The 16,839-nt window shown below is 42.0% G+C and overlaps 1 protein-coding gene across 1 annotated transcript in view; it reads right to left on the bottom strand.

Moving 5' to 3' along the window:
* LOC139223097 (NACHT and WD repeat domain-containing protein 2) overlaps window positions 1–16,553 on the bottom strand; it is a 39,831-nt gene extending 23,278 nt beyond the window's left edge. The window contains exons 1-3 of the mRNA XM_070855032.1: window positions 16,539–16,553; window positions 15,378–15,549; window positions 6,106–6,194 (exon numbers count right to left, since the gene is read on the bottom strand). Of these exons, the coding sequence (XP_070711133.1) occupies window positions 6,106–6,194; window positions 15,378–15,549; window positions 16,539–16,553 (276 nt within the window). The remainder of the gene's footprint in view (window positions 1–6,105; window positions 6,195–15,377; window positions 15,550–16,538) is intronic.
* Window positions 16,554–16,839: the final 286 nt, after the last annotated feature.

The following is a 16,839-nucleotide window of genomic DNA, read 5'->3' as shown; positions in this document are numbered from 1 at the left end:
CTGCTTATTTTTGGTTGAATATTGTTAACATTCCTCAAAATTGCCAGCATACTCCTCTTCAAAGAGGATCAGAGAACTGACGTCAGCCATCACAATGTACAGAAAGTTCCAGAAAATACTTCAAATTCAATTGTTCCCATTATTTCTGCAGCTAATATTCCCTGTGGGGCAGTCAGTCATTACTGTGCAGTCAGGATACCTGCCAGACTTGATCAAATTCATAGGAACCAGGGTTTGACTGCAGTCCAAATATCAACACAGCTTCTTCTACATATTCTCATCTCTCAGCTGCCCTGTGGCCTGATCGATGTGGACATTTCTATAGTAACCAAAACTGGTATATATGCACTATTGCATTTTAACCAAGCACAAACCTGATAGCATATATTTTACAAGTTAAGTGTAATGGTGTTTACACACTGCAGGCACACTGGGAGTCCATTCATTTCTTTAATCAGAGACACAACGCCTGCAGTACATCATTTTGGATAACATCAGGTGGAGTTTACTGCAGACCACAGTTTAGCAATGTTTCTCTTAGTCAGTCTGGCCACCGGTTAAAGAGGGCTGAAGTGAGCTAAGCCAGCCCAAGGGCTAGAAGTGTGGGAGGCAAAGTGTAAGTGTTACTAGATGCTACTTGGGAAAAAATGTGAACTTTTCTGCATTTCATTACTACATTTCTGAATTATTTGCAATTTTTTGAACATCTCTCAACATTAAGAAACAAGTGTCTGTATGTTTTGTTATGCTTACGCTTTTACTGGATCACCAGAAGTATGCCGTTTTTTTCCTCTAAAAGTCTCTCTCGTTCTGTCGCACCTTGCTCTCTCTAAAGCTGCCTCTGTGAGTTGTTGCTATAGTTGTTCCTGTTCATGCTAACAGACGTTTGCATGTTATCCTGGAGCATTACAGCTCTCTTTTGCGTTTCTTGATGTCATAAACTGGCAGATTAGATAAACGGTTGGGTAAACGACTCTGTGTTATGTCAAACCCTGTCACACAGCGTTGAATTATTTTTAGATCATGTAGAAACAAACATGACGTGTTTTGGGAGCCAACTTTACAGCAACAACACTGTACAGAAACACAGTCATAGTACACATCCATGTTCTAGATCAAATTTTACAGGAATATGCTAATATTTTCTGAGATATCTTGCTGACAACAGTGAAACTGACAGGGGTGAAAAAATATAATGATCATGGTGACAGTAATAAGACATGGTGTTTACAGATTGAATAGCTCTCCCATGGATTATACAAATACAGTGCAACTGAAACCTTAGATGAATTTCATATTTGATTTTCTTTGCTGATTGTCAGTATCATTCCTGTGGAGGCAGCTGGTGTGTTGATATATTTCTGTAGAGAATAAAATGAGAGAACAGTCTCGGAGCAGGATAGTCAATAGAAATGGTGGCCTGCTGCCAAACAGAAAGAAACAGACTGAGACGTGAATAAGAGACACAAAACAAGAAACATGGCAGCCAGGTAAACAGATGGAAAGGTGATCAACACTTCCTGCTTTGAATTGTTCGCCATCTAAGAATTATCTAAATGTAATGTAGTCTGAAAACATAGGAAAATCTATAGGTTAGATTCCCTATAATAAAATTGAGAAGGAGATGAAATATAAAGGCATTTATTTGTATTTTTACTTAAAACTAAACAGGAGCTTTTGAGATGCAAGCTGAAGATTAAAAAAAAACACATTCTTCAGAAAAAATTCAACTTACATTTTCACCCAGCACAGCTATAAAACTATAAAACTAATTATTAGCTTTTAAAGTTTTAAGTGGGTGACATATTCTAAGAGCACTGCATCCTTTTTTGACACAGTCAAATTGATAGGCACCCCCCCTCTAAGTGCAAGAATAATAGGCCGCATAAATAGGCTTTTTTAAAATCATCGTGAAATGTCGTCTCACCCCTCATCTCCTCTCCCATCTTGCTGCTGGTGTTGTAAGTTGTAAAAGACGTCTGAGTGACAGCCGTTGAACAGAATCTCACAGCCGTGGCCAGAAAACTTTTATTATAATTGCGTTGTCTGAGTGTGTGTGTGTGTGTGTGTGTGTGTGTGACGGACAGTGAGTTTGGCAACCATAGAGCGGTCCGACCACATTATTAACAGAGCTGCTTCCAGTAACTCCGGGATTCAGTTTATCTCCTGAATGTGGGAGGAAGTGACTGTATTGTAACAAGATGATTTATGAGTCTAGGAAATGCAAGATGGGTTAAGATAATGGGAACTGGGATTTCAAAGCTGAGCTGGATGAAGAACTGACAGTCCAGCATGTGTACCGCAATAAAAACTGGATTTAGGAATGAATCTGTATCTATAAAACTAATCCAGGTTGTAGGTGGAAGAAAACTGCAGCCGTCATTACTGCGGTGGCATTTCACTGCAGTGCATGTAGGTATTTTCAATTTTGTATTGCTTTTTACAAGAAATATGTCGGGGTGTCAATGAAATATATTTAGTTTTAAAGTTAAGAAATACAGTTATCCAGATGAAATTGAAGTGTAGTTTATATATAATCTGGATAAACTATGTTTTCAACACACTTTAGCCAAATTTGAATAAATTTAGGGTATTTTGAGCTGCGCATTATCAAAACTAAATTGGGCTGTTAAATTGGGCAGATATCTGGTATCTACAATCAAAGTCTGTGCATAGTTATGCATCCTGACTGTAAAACAAGACAATAGAGGGATAACTATATTAATTACCAGAGGAGGAGCTAGTCTGGTTGCTAATGCACGTGGACAAGTAACTAAAGAGACATGCATATCACAGCAAACAACATGAAAGATGAAACATGAAAGACTTATCTGCTAAAGCAACAATAATAACATTAACACACAGCCGCAGGTATTTCATTCGATTACAACGCTTTGTTGATTTATGATCATAAACTGGAAAATTATGACAAGTTAAACAGGCTAATGCTTAATTACTACACATTAAGTGTTGTACCCGATCCAAAACATATTACTGACAGAGACGTGACCTAATCTGAATAAACATGAGGATGATCAGACCCAATCCAAAATGTGGTCTCCCTAAACAAACCCAAAAAAGATCCATTTACCAGGCAGCTGTGGTTGAAAAGAGCAGCAATACATGTCATTTTACTCTGCAAAGAACAGTTCACACTCTCTGTCTCACGTCTTAATAGCTGTACTGCTTGACTAAAGAGGTGAAAGCCAACTGTGCTCGCCTTGACGATGCCACCACGTCGCTAGAGAGCCCAACAAATACATCAGATGGTGGATTAGTTTGTATATTTGGCCAGAACGTAACCACAAGCATAAAAGCCATTGTGATCACTGTTGAACTAATAACACCATACGGTTGAAGACTGGATATTAGAGCAAGCCAAACCTCTCACACACACCGACAGTAATCTAATGTGGTTATAGATGTGCTGAAACCTTATCTGACCCTCATCCTCAGTTCCTTTAGCATCACTCCACTGTTTCCATGCTGCATCTTTATGTGCGTCTGTTTTGTGTCATTTATCGGAAAAAAAAAAAAGTAAGTGAGCATAAAAATGATTGACGGGAGAAAGAGAGAGAGCATTAAACACGGGGATAGAAATGGTAAAAAGGGATCACGGAGCCTGATCCCCCCACCACTGCTGTGCACTGACTGAATGAGGACGCAGCCCTCGGCCCCTGGGCTGGATTTCCGTGCCCTCTTCCTCCCTCTATCCCTCTCTGCGTCTCCTGCGATCCCTCTCCATCCTCTTAAGGGAACTATCTGGATGGAAACTGAGTCAAGTGATGAGGGACCGGGGAGAATTGGGTTTCATCAGCTTGGCATATGTGTGTCAGTGTGTGCCAGCGGATGTGTGAGAGACGGAGTGTGTGTGTGTGTGTGTGTGTGTGTGGAAGGGGAGGCGGGATCGCACATAAATTCACAAATCAAAGCAAAAACTCAATGCAACTAGAGAAAGAATCTACTCAGGCGACAGCATACTGTACGGAGAAAGCGTACAGGATTTCACACACAAAATGATTCATAACCTAAACGATAACTTACACATACTAGTGCAAGTCATTATCAAGCTCTAGTAAACTGTGGTTTTAGCCAAGGTGCCAATACTCACACTGCGTAGGTGAGGATGAGGAGTGGGGGGAGGGGGGGTTCGGATAGAGGAGGAGGAGGAGGAGGAGGAGGAGAGCGGAGTAAGTGAGTCATAGTATTAACTCCCAGGCCTTCTGCATAATCATTTCAGCTCACGCTTCGTCACGGCGAGCTGAATCACCAGACAGACACGTGGCCACAGTCACCGGAGCCAAAACGTCTCTGCCTGACTTTTCTCGCATTATCTTGCACTTGTTTGTCGCACACAGGCATTTGAGGGATTCAGGAATGTTTGTTGGATCTTTCTGTGCGGGTGTCATGTCCGACCCTTTAACTTTACACAATTGATGCTTGTAATAATAGCATTAATTTATGTTAATTCACGCAAAGTTCATCAACTGGCTGTGGGTATAAGACATACTGTACACCATTTGGACATCAAGTCTGTGGAGAATCGGCCTGTGGTGGGCTTTAGAGCAACGGCTGGCTCATCTCCTCACAAAACCATTTCACCATAGATCTGCTAAACAACAACAGACAAAAGAACTAAATGACCAAGATTTGGTATCAATAATTGGTTTCTGAATTTAAAGCAGTTACAGATTTCTAAAAACCAGGGGTTCATCATAGAGTCTGACTTCACTTTGCAAGTTTGAGCAAAGTTTGGACTGGGCTTCCATCTGAGTCTGACTGGGATTAATATGCAATTTTCACCTGGATTGGCCCCATTTCTCTCCAACATGCGCACTGCAATGTCGGGCAATAACTTCTGTTAGTGTTGTAGGTGATGATAGTGGCACTTCCTGCACCTGCCTCACAGTAGAGGTAGCTTATGTGGGACTATTTGGGACTCAAGTAAAAAGAAAAGGAAAGAGTATTCACGATTTTCTTTGTTTTACCTTTTTAGAAATAAAATAACCCTCAATCACAACTCCTTCCTAGTCCTCCAATCAGGCCAACAACATAAAGGCTCCCTACGGTCAAATATGTTCAATCACTGGTTCAATTCAACTGCCATTATGACGGATATTTGCACTTTTCTATTTCCTGTGCAACCAAACTCTTAGTGTGTTTTCACTTGCAAGCCACATCAAAGACAAATTCCCATTTCTTTGCGATGGACAACAAACGTTTTTCTCATTCAGACTTTTAACTGAAAAATGAAAAACAAAATAATTCATAATTTATACATAATTACAATATTTAATAAGCCTTTTAATGGCAGTGAGCTGAAAATAAGGGTGGTTTTACTTTCTTCAAAGTATAGTTTGTTTTCTTTAAAAACAGGATTCCAGAAGAGCCAGACTTGATACTAAGAATAAAATAATGAAATAAGAAGCAAATCCTGCAAGACAAAAGTCTTGTTTTAACACCTTTAGATGGTATGTGCTTGGAGCTATTTATGAGCCAAACATTCTTAACATGAAATGAGAATTAGCTGCCGACACCCTGCTGCCTACAGCTTTACAAAACAATTCAGGGGTCACAAGTCTCCTCATCGGCAACAAATCTCCTCAAATCCTTCCAGGAACAATCTATGGCAGAAATCTCCCCCTGACTCGAGGGTTCGCCTGGATTTGTTAAACAAACAAACCTCTGATAGAAATCTTTCCGCGTACGCTGATGCTGATTTGCAATGCAAATGATCTTGATCAGTGGACACCACAGGGAGAATGCGGCAATTCTCCGACAACAACAAAGGGAAAGCCCTCGCATCATGCTGCCTTATCCACAGCTAGATTTGTGCCAGCCTTCACCGATGGAAGCCTTATCTCTGCTGGCCTTCTGTCTGCTTAAACGGACAGGGACCTCTGCACACCGCTCTGGGCCCCCCACCCCTCCAGGCACTGACGGCTGCATGAGCCACGGTGTGGATTTGGAGGCACTTAGCAGTCAGTGCTGGCAAACTACAGCTCTGGAAGTTATAGGTCCCCTGAGCAGGAGGACGGTAAGACAGAAAGAAAATAAATCAAATGGAGAAGAAAGGTAGAAAAACGAGGGAATGCAGCGAGTTACCTGAAATTCAATCCCATAGTTCTCTCTGCAGAAGTCTCGTAGTTTCGGGTAGACATGCTCTTTCAGAGCGTTCCTCTCCGCCTCCGTGTCTGGAGACAAATGAAAGAGGGCATCTTAGAGTGGTAAACTAACACACACAAAAAAGCAAGCTTAAAGCACAAACCCTGTGTAAATAACAGTAAAAGCCTATTTACATTTACTTTAGTTCAACTAAAGGCAAAACATTTAAGAAATTGTTTGGGGAAATTCGCTCATTCATTTTCTTTCCAAGCATTAGATGAGAAGATTGATACCACTCTAATGTGAGAGGTAAGGGGCGATTAGCTTAGCTTAGTATAGCATAAAGAATGGACTGGCTCTGTCCAAAGTTACTACGAGCAGCTCTAAAGCCCTCCAGATTCAACACACATGACATAACACCTCTCTGAAACCAATCGTGTATCTGAAATGGTTGAACTATTCCTTTATAAAAAGCAGTTTTGACCTTTTGTAGGCCTTTGGCTTATAAGCAAAATGAAATACCACAGTTCAACCTTTGTATACATTCATTCAACAGGGGGTGTACATAATTGCATAATTGGGACAACAGGTGAATAATGAGTCTTTCGTAAATTGCTTTCCCCAAATTTCTGCTTTTCTGAGCACAATTAAAACAAAGTTGATTGATTTCCTCAGTTCACATTGCTGCAAAGGAGCTTGCACTCTCCTTTGAACAGTTTGAAACTCATTATTAATTAATCTGCTGATTATTAACAGATGAGTCGTTTTATCTACAAGACATTAGGGGATAGAGAAATACACCCACAACAAAGTTTTTAAATGACTTGTTTTGACTGAACCAAATATTCGGTTGACCATATCTCATGTTGCAAAGAACAGCGGGAAGTTGTGATATCTGAGCATGTGGAACCAGTAAATGTTTGATATTTTTGCTGAAAAATGACTGAAAACATTAATTGTTCATCAAAATAGTTGACGATTTTGTTTTGTAGCTTGACTGATCCATTATTCAACTAATGGCTTCACCTCTAATATAATAAATGCCAGCACCATATCGGTGTGTAGTATATAATTTTGAAACATATAGATTGGACTACCTAGAAGAGCCAGTGCTGACACACACTGTTGAAGAATGTGGGATTGTGCAGTGTTACCAAGGCAGTGATCATATTGGACAGTCGGAGTGTCACAGAGTGAGTGCCCACGGCTTGTTGTTGTGTCCCACTTTCTTTCCTCCTCTCCTCTCTTTTTCACTGTCGTCCAAATGGTTACTGTAATTTATTTGGACAGGCCCAGTCTCTTTCTCCCTCTCTTTCTCTGAAGGGTGTGGATGGACGGTTAAAAACGGAACATGCCTGGCAGAGAGGCCCTCGGTCACACCGAGAAGCTGCCTTGCGCGCGCACACATATGCGCGGGGTGAGCGCGTGTGGTGGACGTGCGCAAACGGCCACTAACCGCCTCAAACGCACCATGAATGGAAGAGCCCACAAATTTAGTCTGACGTATCTTTCTCTCATCTATCTTTAGTAAGGCTTTGGGCCGTGACCGTGCATGCATCCGCCCACAGCTACCCGAGCAAAATGTCAAATCAAAACCAAACTGCTGTAATAGTATGCAAATGATATAAATGGCAGTTGCTGCATCAGTGGAGCTCTCATCTCACTCCGTCAGAGACACATTGCAGTGCAATAATTGTGTAATATCTCCCGATGCACAGGTGACGACATAACTGCAAAAATAGCAGCGATAATGGAATTTAGACTAAACTCGTTTATGCATTTGGGAGGTGTTGAATGGTAGAAAACAAGTGCAATCCAAATCTGCATCCTGCTGTACGGTGTCTCGATGTGACCTGGCAGACTAAACTGTGTTGTTTGTATTTGTGCTGATAACGGCAAGACGCCTCTCTCGCTACCCCTCTCTCTCTTTTTGTTTTTGGTGGGATGATGATGAGTTATGGCAGCCTGACGTATGTGTGTGTGTGTGTGTGTGTGTTTGTCTGTTGTGTGCACACCCACATGCAAAGGAACAAAGACTGGATGTTGCATTCGCCCTCTTTCTCGCTGTGTGTCCCTCCCTCCAATTCTCCAATCTTTTTATTTCAACAGTGCCGACCAATCTATCTCTCCTTTCAGATATGTCCTGTCAGCTCCCTCTTTTTTTTCTCTCTCACTTCCTTTTCTTTTCTCTCCTCCTCTCCTCATCCTTTAGGGGACCCATGGTGGGTCAATTGCACAAAGACACACTGCCAAATATTCCGGGTTCTTCTCCTTCTCCTATATTTAAAATGCCCATCAGAGTCTAAGATGACATCCTCAAATCACCTCTTTTGTCCAGCCAACAGTCCAAACCCAAAAGTATTTCATTTACAGTATGAACTAGAGAAAAATACCAGCCAGGTGCAACCAGGGATTGTTTGGCACGTTTGTTCCATAAATGACTTAAACACCAACAAACCATCTCAGTGGATACTAAAGTATCTAAGGATAACGATCCAAACAGCTAAAGCACAAGCTTCACCACACTATAAAGTTAATTAGTTATCGGTATTGTTTCTGCTGGTCCTTCATTCATCTCAATAGCGGTCACTCTACAGCTGCCCTCTCAGAGTCTCATCAACAAGACTCGGAGAAAGCAATCACTCTGCTCTCATCAAGCTACACCGACTGACACTCCAGACGCACTTGGTATTCACAACTGCTTAGGGATGTCTGATTAAAAGAGAGAGAGTGAAGTCCACAAGACAAGTGTCTTAGCAGATAGAACGACGCTGTGACACAGTGGTCATCTACGATACTATAATACTGCGTCTGTGTGTGTCTGTAGTGCTTCAAGGGTTAGTTCACCAGGCTTTGACATATCTGCGTCTGAAATCTCTGCCTCCAGAAACACTCTTACACAAAACACTGTTACACAAAACACACTGGAAATGTGTCAGTCCTTTGAGCACAACAAACTAAATTTCTATGACTTTCAGTGCATCTGGGTGAAAGCAGAAATCTTTGTAACAGTTATCTCAAGCATGCAAGCACATGCACGGATGTCAGAGTAGATTAGTGCTGAAAGAGTCTTTGAATAATCTATCTAGTCAATGGCCAAAATTCTTGATAGCAATTTTGAAGACTAATTAGTCTTTTAATCATTTATTATGCAAAAGAAAGCAATTATCTGGTCCTGGTTTTGGTGTGAATATCTTTGGGTTTCTCTTTCCAAACTATCTCCTTGGCACTGCTTTCTGGCATTTCATTCATTAATAAATTAATTGATTTGTAGAAACAAAATGATCAACAGATCAATCGATAAGGAAAAGACTCTTTTATTGCAGCCCTATTTCTAATTTAACCTTCAGCATGTTACTCTCTCTCCCATGTGTCTTGTTGAATGCAACATCTCATCATTATATATTTCACAAAAAAGTATAAATGTCTAATCAAGTATGTCTGCAATACCATGTTATGTCTACAATGCATCAGAAAACACCACAGAAGACCAAATAAATGCACTCACGCATACAAAGTGTACACAAGTTGCTCAAAATCTACAAGTTCATGTTTTTCATTGTACCAAACAAACCATAATGTGCAGATCTGAACCTGAACTGGAATGATGCAGACGCAAAGTCAGTGAGCAAATCGATACCGAATGACCTGGAAGTTGCTAAAGGCACATTGTGGCTGTGTAAATCAGCCATCCATAAAGGCCAGCTGTTCCTGCGTTTCCTGGGCACAGGGAGACCCTACAGGTAATCTGAATACCAGTGAATCAGGATGAAGGAAATCCACTGGAGGTTATCGTGCCGCTGCACTTGAACTTAAGCAGCGAGGTAAACCAACAATGTAAAACGTGGTAATAAGGGACTGGATGTGACAGTGATGGGGACTTCCTCGTCTCTCTGCCAGTCACCTAAATTGTGTTTGACTAAATGGCCACATCGGTGGTTGCATGCAGAACTAGTGTTATAACACCCAACATAAAAATGGACTATAACAAGTATATTGGGTAGCATCTGTGCTAGCAGCTGTTGCCTCAAAAGTCACTAGTGGGGCTTTAAGGGTCTTTGTCATGAAATACTTGCATTTATGCCATGAACACACTACACAATTTACAGCCCAATTATATCAAGTCATGATGACTGATCGTTGAGATCGTTGAGACGCTCCTCTGTGTAAAAGATTATAGGTTACCATGGACACCACATGTCTTGTCGTTTAAGATTAATTCAAGTCTTGTCTCCTGACAGATGCTCCAGCCATGATCGTACCAAACATGTCAGATTTTTATGTATCTTATGTATTTTATGTTCCTGTAGCTTCAGCGGGACGATGACAGAAGTATCAGCACATTGTAATTAAAGGTCAAACTATCAAAGCAGTGAACTCAGCTCATGCACCTTTAATTTCTTGTCATCTCTTTGGTCAGGCACATAGGTGTAGATTTTGGTATGGATGGTAGGGAGCGCTACATCGTTTCAAACATCACGTTATCAAAATCGCACCAGCAAGCCATGTTGGGCTGGCAGACTGATTCAGTTGGCCCGCCAGCAGCATGGTTTACAGAACTGAGTGGTTGAATGTAAAATAAAATAATAAATAAATAACTAAACAGAAAAACAAATGTGTTGGTGGTTTTAGTGATTTAAGTTTTTCAGATGATGTAAAGACAGGAAATGTTTAAGCACTGGCATATTAGCTTTAAGAAACTCTTGAGCTGTGTAGAAGGATCAGACTAAAAGAGAGGACAGACGTGCAGAATCTCAGGAGAGAGATTTTTAAAATGTGAAATATTACTTTCCCCCCAAAAAACGGCGTAGTACAATCCCTGTTAAAGAAAGCAATTATCTGGTCCTGGTTTTGGTGTGAATATCTTTGGGTTTCTCCTTCCAGGCTCTCTCTTTGGCACTACTTTCTGGCATTTCATAGATTAAAAAAAATCAATTGATTGGTAGAAACAAAATTATCTGTTACTATTATATGCAACTGTTTAGCAGAATCAAGCTCTTTGTGTGTGTAGGTGTTTATACAGACATGTGAGCAAGTGCACGCACACTAACATACTTACAGTTGTGTACAGTGGGCACTCAATATGTTTTTGCATGTTTTTGTAACATAAGCAAGCTTCCTTGATATAGGTGTGTAATCAAATGCAAAACTAACACTAGTACTGGCATTTTATGCTGCCGCCCTGGGAACCTTGTAGCCAGATCAACATGTTTTATTTTCTAATCCTCAGAACTGGAAACTGTCCTTTTTAGTGATGATAAATCTTTGCACGTAATATTCTAATTCTGTCTGTGTCCTTGATATAGAGCAATCTAGAGAGATTAAGGGAATTAATATTATATTCTGGGTACAATTACAGTGTGGGAGATGCGTTAAATCTTTGTGTGATTTCTGTAATGAAGAAGGCATTCCTCAAGTTTGGAAAATTCATCAATATATCTTTTACACTGACATCTGTAATGAGGAGTTTAAAAAGATTAATTTCTAATCCTTAACAGAATAAACATGCACAAATGAAAGCAAAAGAAGAGAAACATATGTATATGGATAACAGCTTTTGATGTATCGACATTTTAATGCATAAAACTAATGAATACATCGAAGACGCCATGCTTAGCAACACTTACGGCCTCACCACACCAATGTAGCTATCTATTTCATATATATTCCAAAAAGACACTGAGTGGTATATTCATTGGAAGTTACTGGTAAGATTTTGCTCATTTTCAACCTCAATTAGCAGTATTAAGCCCCCAAACTCCTCAGCTAGCAGAGCCCTTGAAGTGCACATAACATGAAATTCCCATTAGTTACAAACCACTTGCAAACCACACTCGTTTTCTCCAGGTTAATTATGTTGGGTATAAGTGGATAATCACAATGTAATTTGACTCAGGTGTATCTAGTGGGCTGCTTGCTATCATCGCCATCATTCCCTGGTGAAATGTTTTTACAGTGTTAGACTAGTGTGTGAGGGCAACTGCTGAATTTGTCAAAACGATGTCCTCGGGGTGTAGAGTTGCTCCACAGCACTCTGGAAAACTCAGAGAGAAGTCAGTAAAAGCTGCTGCCAAACTAGTCAGAGTGAGCTTCCTCTCTCCCTTCAGGAGAAGAGTGGAGGCAGGGGACAACACAAGAGAGGGGGGGGGGGCCGCACCAGCACACATCATAAACTTCACAATGCCGCAGAACAGGGCCACGCTCATCCAAAAATCTGGCACTCACCAGCCCTTCAGAAGCAATTTATTAAACAAAAGCCACCCTTGACACAGTCTCTCCACCTGTGTTCCCTCCCTCTGTCCTCGCTGCCATCCCTCCCACTCTTTCCTTTGTTCGCTTTCACCAGACTCAATTCAAAAAGAGTGGATGATTATTCTTATTCTTAAAGGAAAAAAGACCACTGAATTACTGGAATCTGAGCTAAAAACCTACAACACAACCTGAAAAAAAAAAGATAAATCAGAAGTAAATCAGAACACTGGGAATAATTGTGGGGTGAAATATAATGTAATTAGTGGTCTCCGTGGTGACATACTATAGTCTTGATGATGGTGCGTTGGAGGGATAGATGATTTTATGCATCGCATCCCTGAGGCCTTGTGCTTTTATCAACTTTAAACAGCTTAAGTAATAGCTTGCATACAAATAGCTGCCTATCGCACACAACCGATGCCAGAGCCCCCGAGGTGACTACAGCAAGGTAATGGAGTCGTCTTGATATGCTTATATGGATCTCCATGAACACACGCACACACATATTGACAGATGAGACAGGCTGCACAATGCACTGAGCGCTACACACAAACACATGAAAATAAATCACGTTAAGCTTTTCTCTAGTTTGTTGCTGCCGTCTGGCTACTGGCAAGAGCAGATAGTGGGGGTTTTAATTGATCGGCTGTGGCCACACACACACACGCACACACGCACATTCATCCACCTGAGCCAAGAACTTGAGTGATTCATTCACATCATGGAGGGATCCACTCAAATTAGTTGTTTGGCTTACATTTTGTCAAACACTTTACACTACCTTCACACCCTCTATATCACTGCACTGTGGAGTGAACTTCTTCTTAGGAGGAAGACAATGTACTTTTCTCAAATCATTGTTCAGATTGAGTGTCGTGCCCCTTTGCCGACGACACACACGAGCACAACAGAGTTCCGTGAGGGTGAATAAAGTGGTGGGAGCGCGTTGCAGTTGTTTGTGGCTTTTGATTAAGGGCATTAGGGTCAGTATATTCAGCAGAGCCGGCGCTATAACCCAAAGAGCCCATAAAACTCCTGGCACTGTAGATCAAAGCAGAGAGGTCACACAGACACAATATAAAAGTATAGTTATAATGTTGCGATTATCACTGTGGGTAGCATCGCTCAGCCTTCTGCTGTCTGGTATTACAACTAGTGAAATTACATTGTCATGTATCTTGGAAGTAGCTGTCGATGGATGTCTGGGTGATCGTGCCTTTCAGCACCTCCCTCACATTCATACTTGCACATTCATTGCTTTACATGCAGGATAAATGTCCTGCTCAGTGTCTCCTAAAAGTGTTAAATGTATATGCTTATACTACTGTGCGTACAGCAGGATGATGGTGGGATTTAAAACCAAAACACTGGAGGGAAACGGCAAAAGGGTGATGCAGGAGCACAGAGGGGTTCTCTTACTGTGAGTGACTGGGTACCATCAAAATTTGAAATGCATCCACTTGGGCCGTATTATTGAATGCTGGTCTGATTTGATCACATGCTATAGAACATGTACAGTAAGGTGAACACTATTAAATAAGTGCATGGATAGCCCCCTCTAGTGAACATGGAGGAACAGGTTCTGCAGCAGCATTGAGGGCAGACATGGGTCACAGTTATGAGTAACTGTATTTCATCATGCGCATGTTGAACTAGGAGAAATGGTTTTCTGCGCCACAAAGGTCTGCAGGTACATGAAGGTTTGTGCAAACAGTTTGCATTTGTTTTGCTATTGTCAGAAACAGAGCAGATTCAAAGAATTCCATGTTGCAAATGCAATTTGATCAAGGTGAACTTGTAGGGGAATCAGCGGTGTATCTGTGCTAATGTCTGAAGTAAGACAGAGTGCACCTGTGTGGCTTCATTACTAAGGTACTGCACTGGATACCAGCACCTCGCTTCACAGGAAACAGCAGATCATAATTAGCTCTTTTCACAGCTTGGATGTGTGTCTTTTCATTTGTGCCAACAGTGTGAAAAGAGCTACTTGGAGTAGCTCCCTCATCGTTTTTTCCATCCATGTGTAGATCGGAGCGTTAGATTCGTGCTGTGACGAGATGGTCTGAATGACTGAGTCAGCTACAGGTGGCTAAACAATGCCAGACTTTTCACTGCCTGCTGCAGGCCATAACAGTGCAATAATCTGAGGTCAATTCATTCTTCTTTTGGGTCCGTAGCAATTTGCTCAGTGAGGGCGAGCAGATGACAGTGATGTATCGACAAAAGCAACCTCCCTTTTTAATCCTGGCATGCCCTCCTTCTCTTTCTCCCCCTCTCTCTCATTGCCTACTCTACTTCCCTTGCCTTGTTTACTCCAGTTTTACTGAGCCTATTTTTACCCCCTTGCCCAGAGGGCATATTCAAATACAGAGCTGCAACTGGGTGTCTCCCTCACGACCCGACTAACTAACTCCTCTGCTAACACCATGCACCCTGAGTCGGAAGCGATCTGTTGTCTCATTGCGTTATTAGAATAAATCGTGCACTATTTATTTATTTTTTTGTCAGGTTGTTGTATGTATTGTGACCTAATTTAAGTTGTTCTGTTAGCTACAGCGGACCTTTAAATGTCGCAGCTCACAATGCCTAGCGAAAAACCCTTCGCTTTAATATGAGAGCCCTGCCTTTTCCTTCAAATTGGGACGAATCGATACTGGATCACATGCTTGGAAAGTGGTTTGATTTCACATCCTGATGCATTAACTGCATACTTTGGGATGCCTGGGTTAATTTTATTTTTACAGCACTAGCAGGTGATCAGGATAATTTGTTTTATGATTATCCTCAAGAACTGTCTACACAAGTGACATCTCATGAACCATGCAGTGTAATCACGTTCCCAGTGAAGACAATTCAACAAAAACACCCTAAAAAGCCAAAGAAGTCTGTATTCAAAATCTATGTCCATAATTGTAAAATGAATCACAACAAAACATATTTTGTGTGAGGGTCTGCAGGCTTGAAGGGGGTGTGCAGGATGGGGAGAGATGGGGAGAGATGGGTGTCACGCTGGCTCTTACCGTCGGGGTTGGAACAGATGAAGACCCGGACGCTGCGGCCGGTGGGGACGTTGTGCGGTGGCAGGGCGTTGATGTTGCCGCTGATGGCCGCCCTGCGCAGCGCCGACTCCCGCGGGCAGGGCTGCCTGCTCCCCACTCCCGACGGCCACATGGGGGACGACTTCCAGCGTGGCTGTACGCACGCACGCAGAAACACACACACAAACGCACAGAAGGGGCACGTTAGCGCGGCCGGGGGCGCACACGCGGGCTCGTGGACAGACGTGCATGCTTGCGCACAGATTCCCCCGATCCACCCGCACACATGGGGCGCTAATTATGGCAAAAGCTCGGAGCTGCATCTAATAGTTTGGACACTTTGGACACATTTACAGACACCGACTTAATCCTGGGCACAAAACGATGCCTTGGAAATACATTTAAATGTTTCATCCTAAATACTCCAATTGTCATTTTGTTTAATATAGGACTTTTAAAAAGTCAGATTTTTTTTCTCACACAAAATTAAAAGATAATAAAAACATGTCACTCCAGGCTTAAGCGTGACAACAGTCTACCTTGCCATACTCATAACGCCCATGCCACACACACACAAACACACACCGATCAAGTTAGGATGGATCTGCCAAATCTTCTCCAAACACAGGAATGAGACTGAATGTGTTTGTTATTGCATTCATGTGGTAGGGATATAATAATAGGATATTACGCACAGCCTACTACCGTCATGGTGCATGCGTAATTTGTATACATGTCCTTGGACGCATTCATGAATTTTCATGCCACTGTGGAACAAACAGACAAACAGAAACGAGACGATACAAAACTCGAATAGGCGAGCAAAGGCAAGCATCAGTCGTATTCCCACCCAAGAGAAGATGCTTGTAAAGGCGAATAACCGCTAACAATGGTTATACCGCCAGGAGCAGATGTCAAGTCGCTGGTTTTCCGGAGTTGGTCTATTCTGAAATCTTTGTTTCAAAGACGGAAAACCTCGAAAAAGACAACAAAAAGCGGGGAAAAGTTGGGTAGTCCACTACAAAACACTAAATAAAATCCTCAGACAACTAAACATCACTGAGGCACCGCATCCACAGAGAGGACTTGACTACTAGTGATGCTGGAGACGGGCACAACAACAGGACACTTCTTGTTGCTCACATTCATTCGCTTCATTTCGCGGCTTCCGAAAATATCCGAGCGTCGAGGACGGTAAAAAGAAGATAAAAACGCCCATCAGAGTTGCTGTGGCCGAGAGACGACACCGGGGGACGGGAAAACGGACGCCGTGTGCCGGAGTGCTCCCCTTGGCATCCTGCTGTCTCTGCGAGCCGACCGAGCTCTGAGGGACGGAGGGGGAGTGAAGCCTGGCAAAATAAAAGCACGTCTTCCGGCTGGCGCTTCCACAATAAAAGCCATGTTAGCACACACTCCCTTTCTGATCACCCCTGAGGCTTTTAAA

The sequence above is a fragment of the Pempheris klunzingeri genome, chromosome 23, assembly GCF_042242105.1.
Source record: "Pempheris klunzingeri isolate RE-2024b chromosome 23, fPemKlu1.hap1, whole genome shotgun sequence".
Classification (NCBI taxonomy): Eukaryota; Metazoa; Chordata; class Actinopteri; order Acropomatiformes; family Pempheridae; genus Pempheris; species Pempheris klunzingeri.
This window is presented reverse-complemented; position numbering and strand designations above follow the sequence as displayed.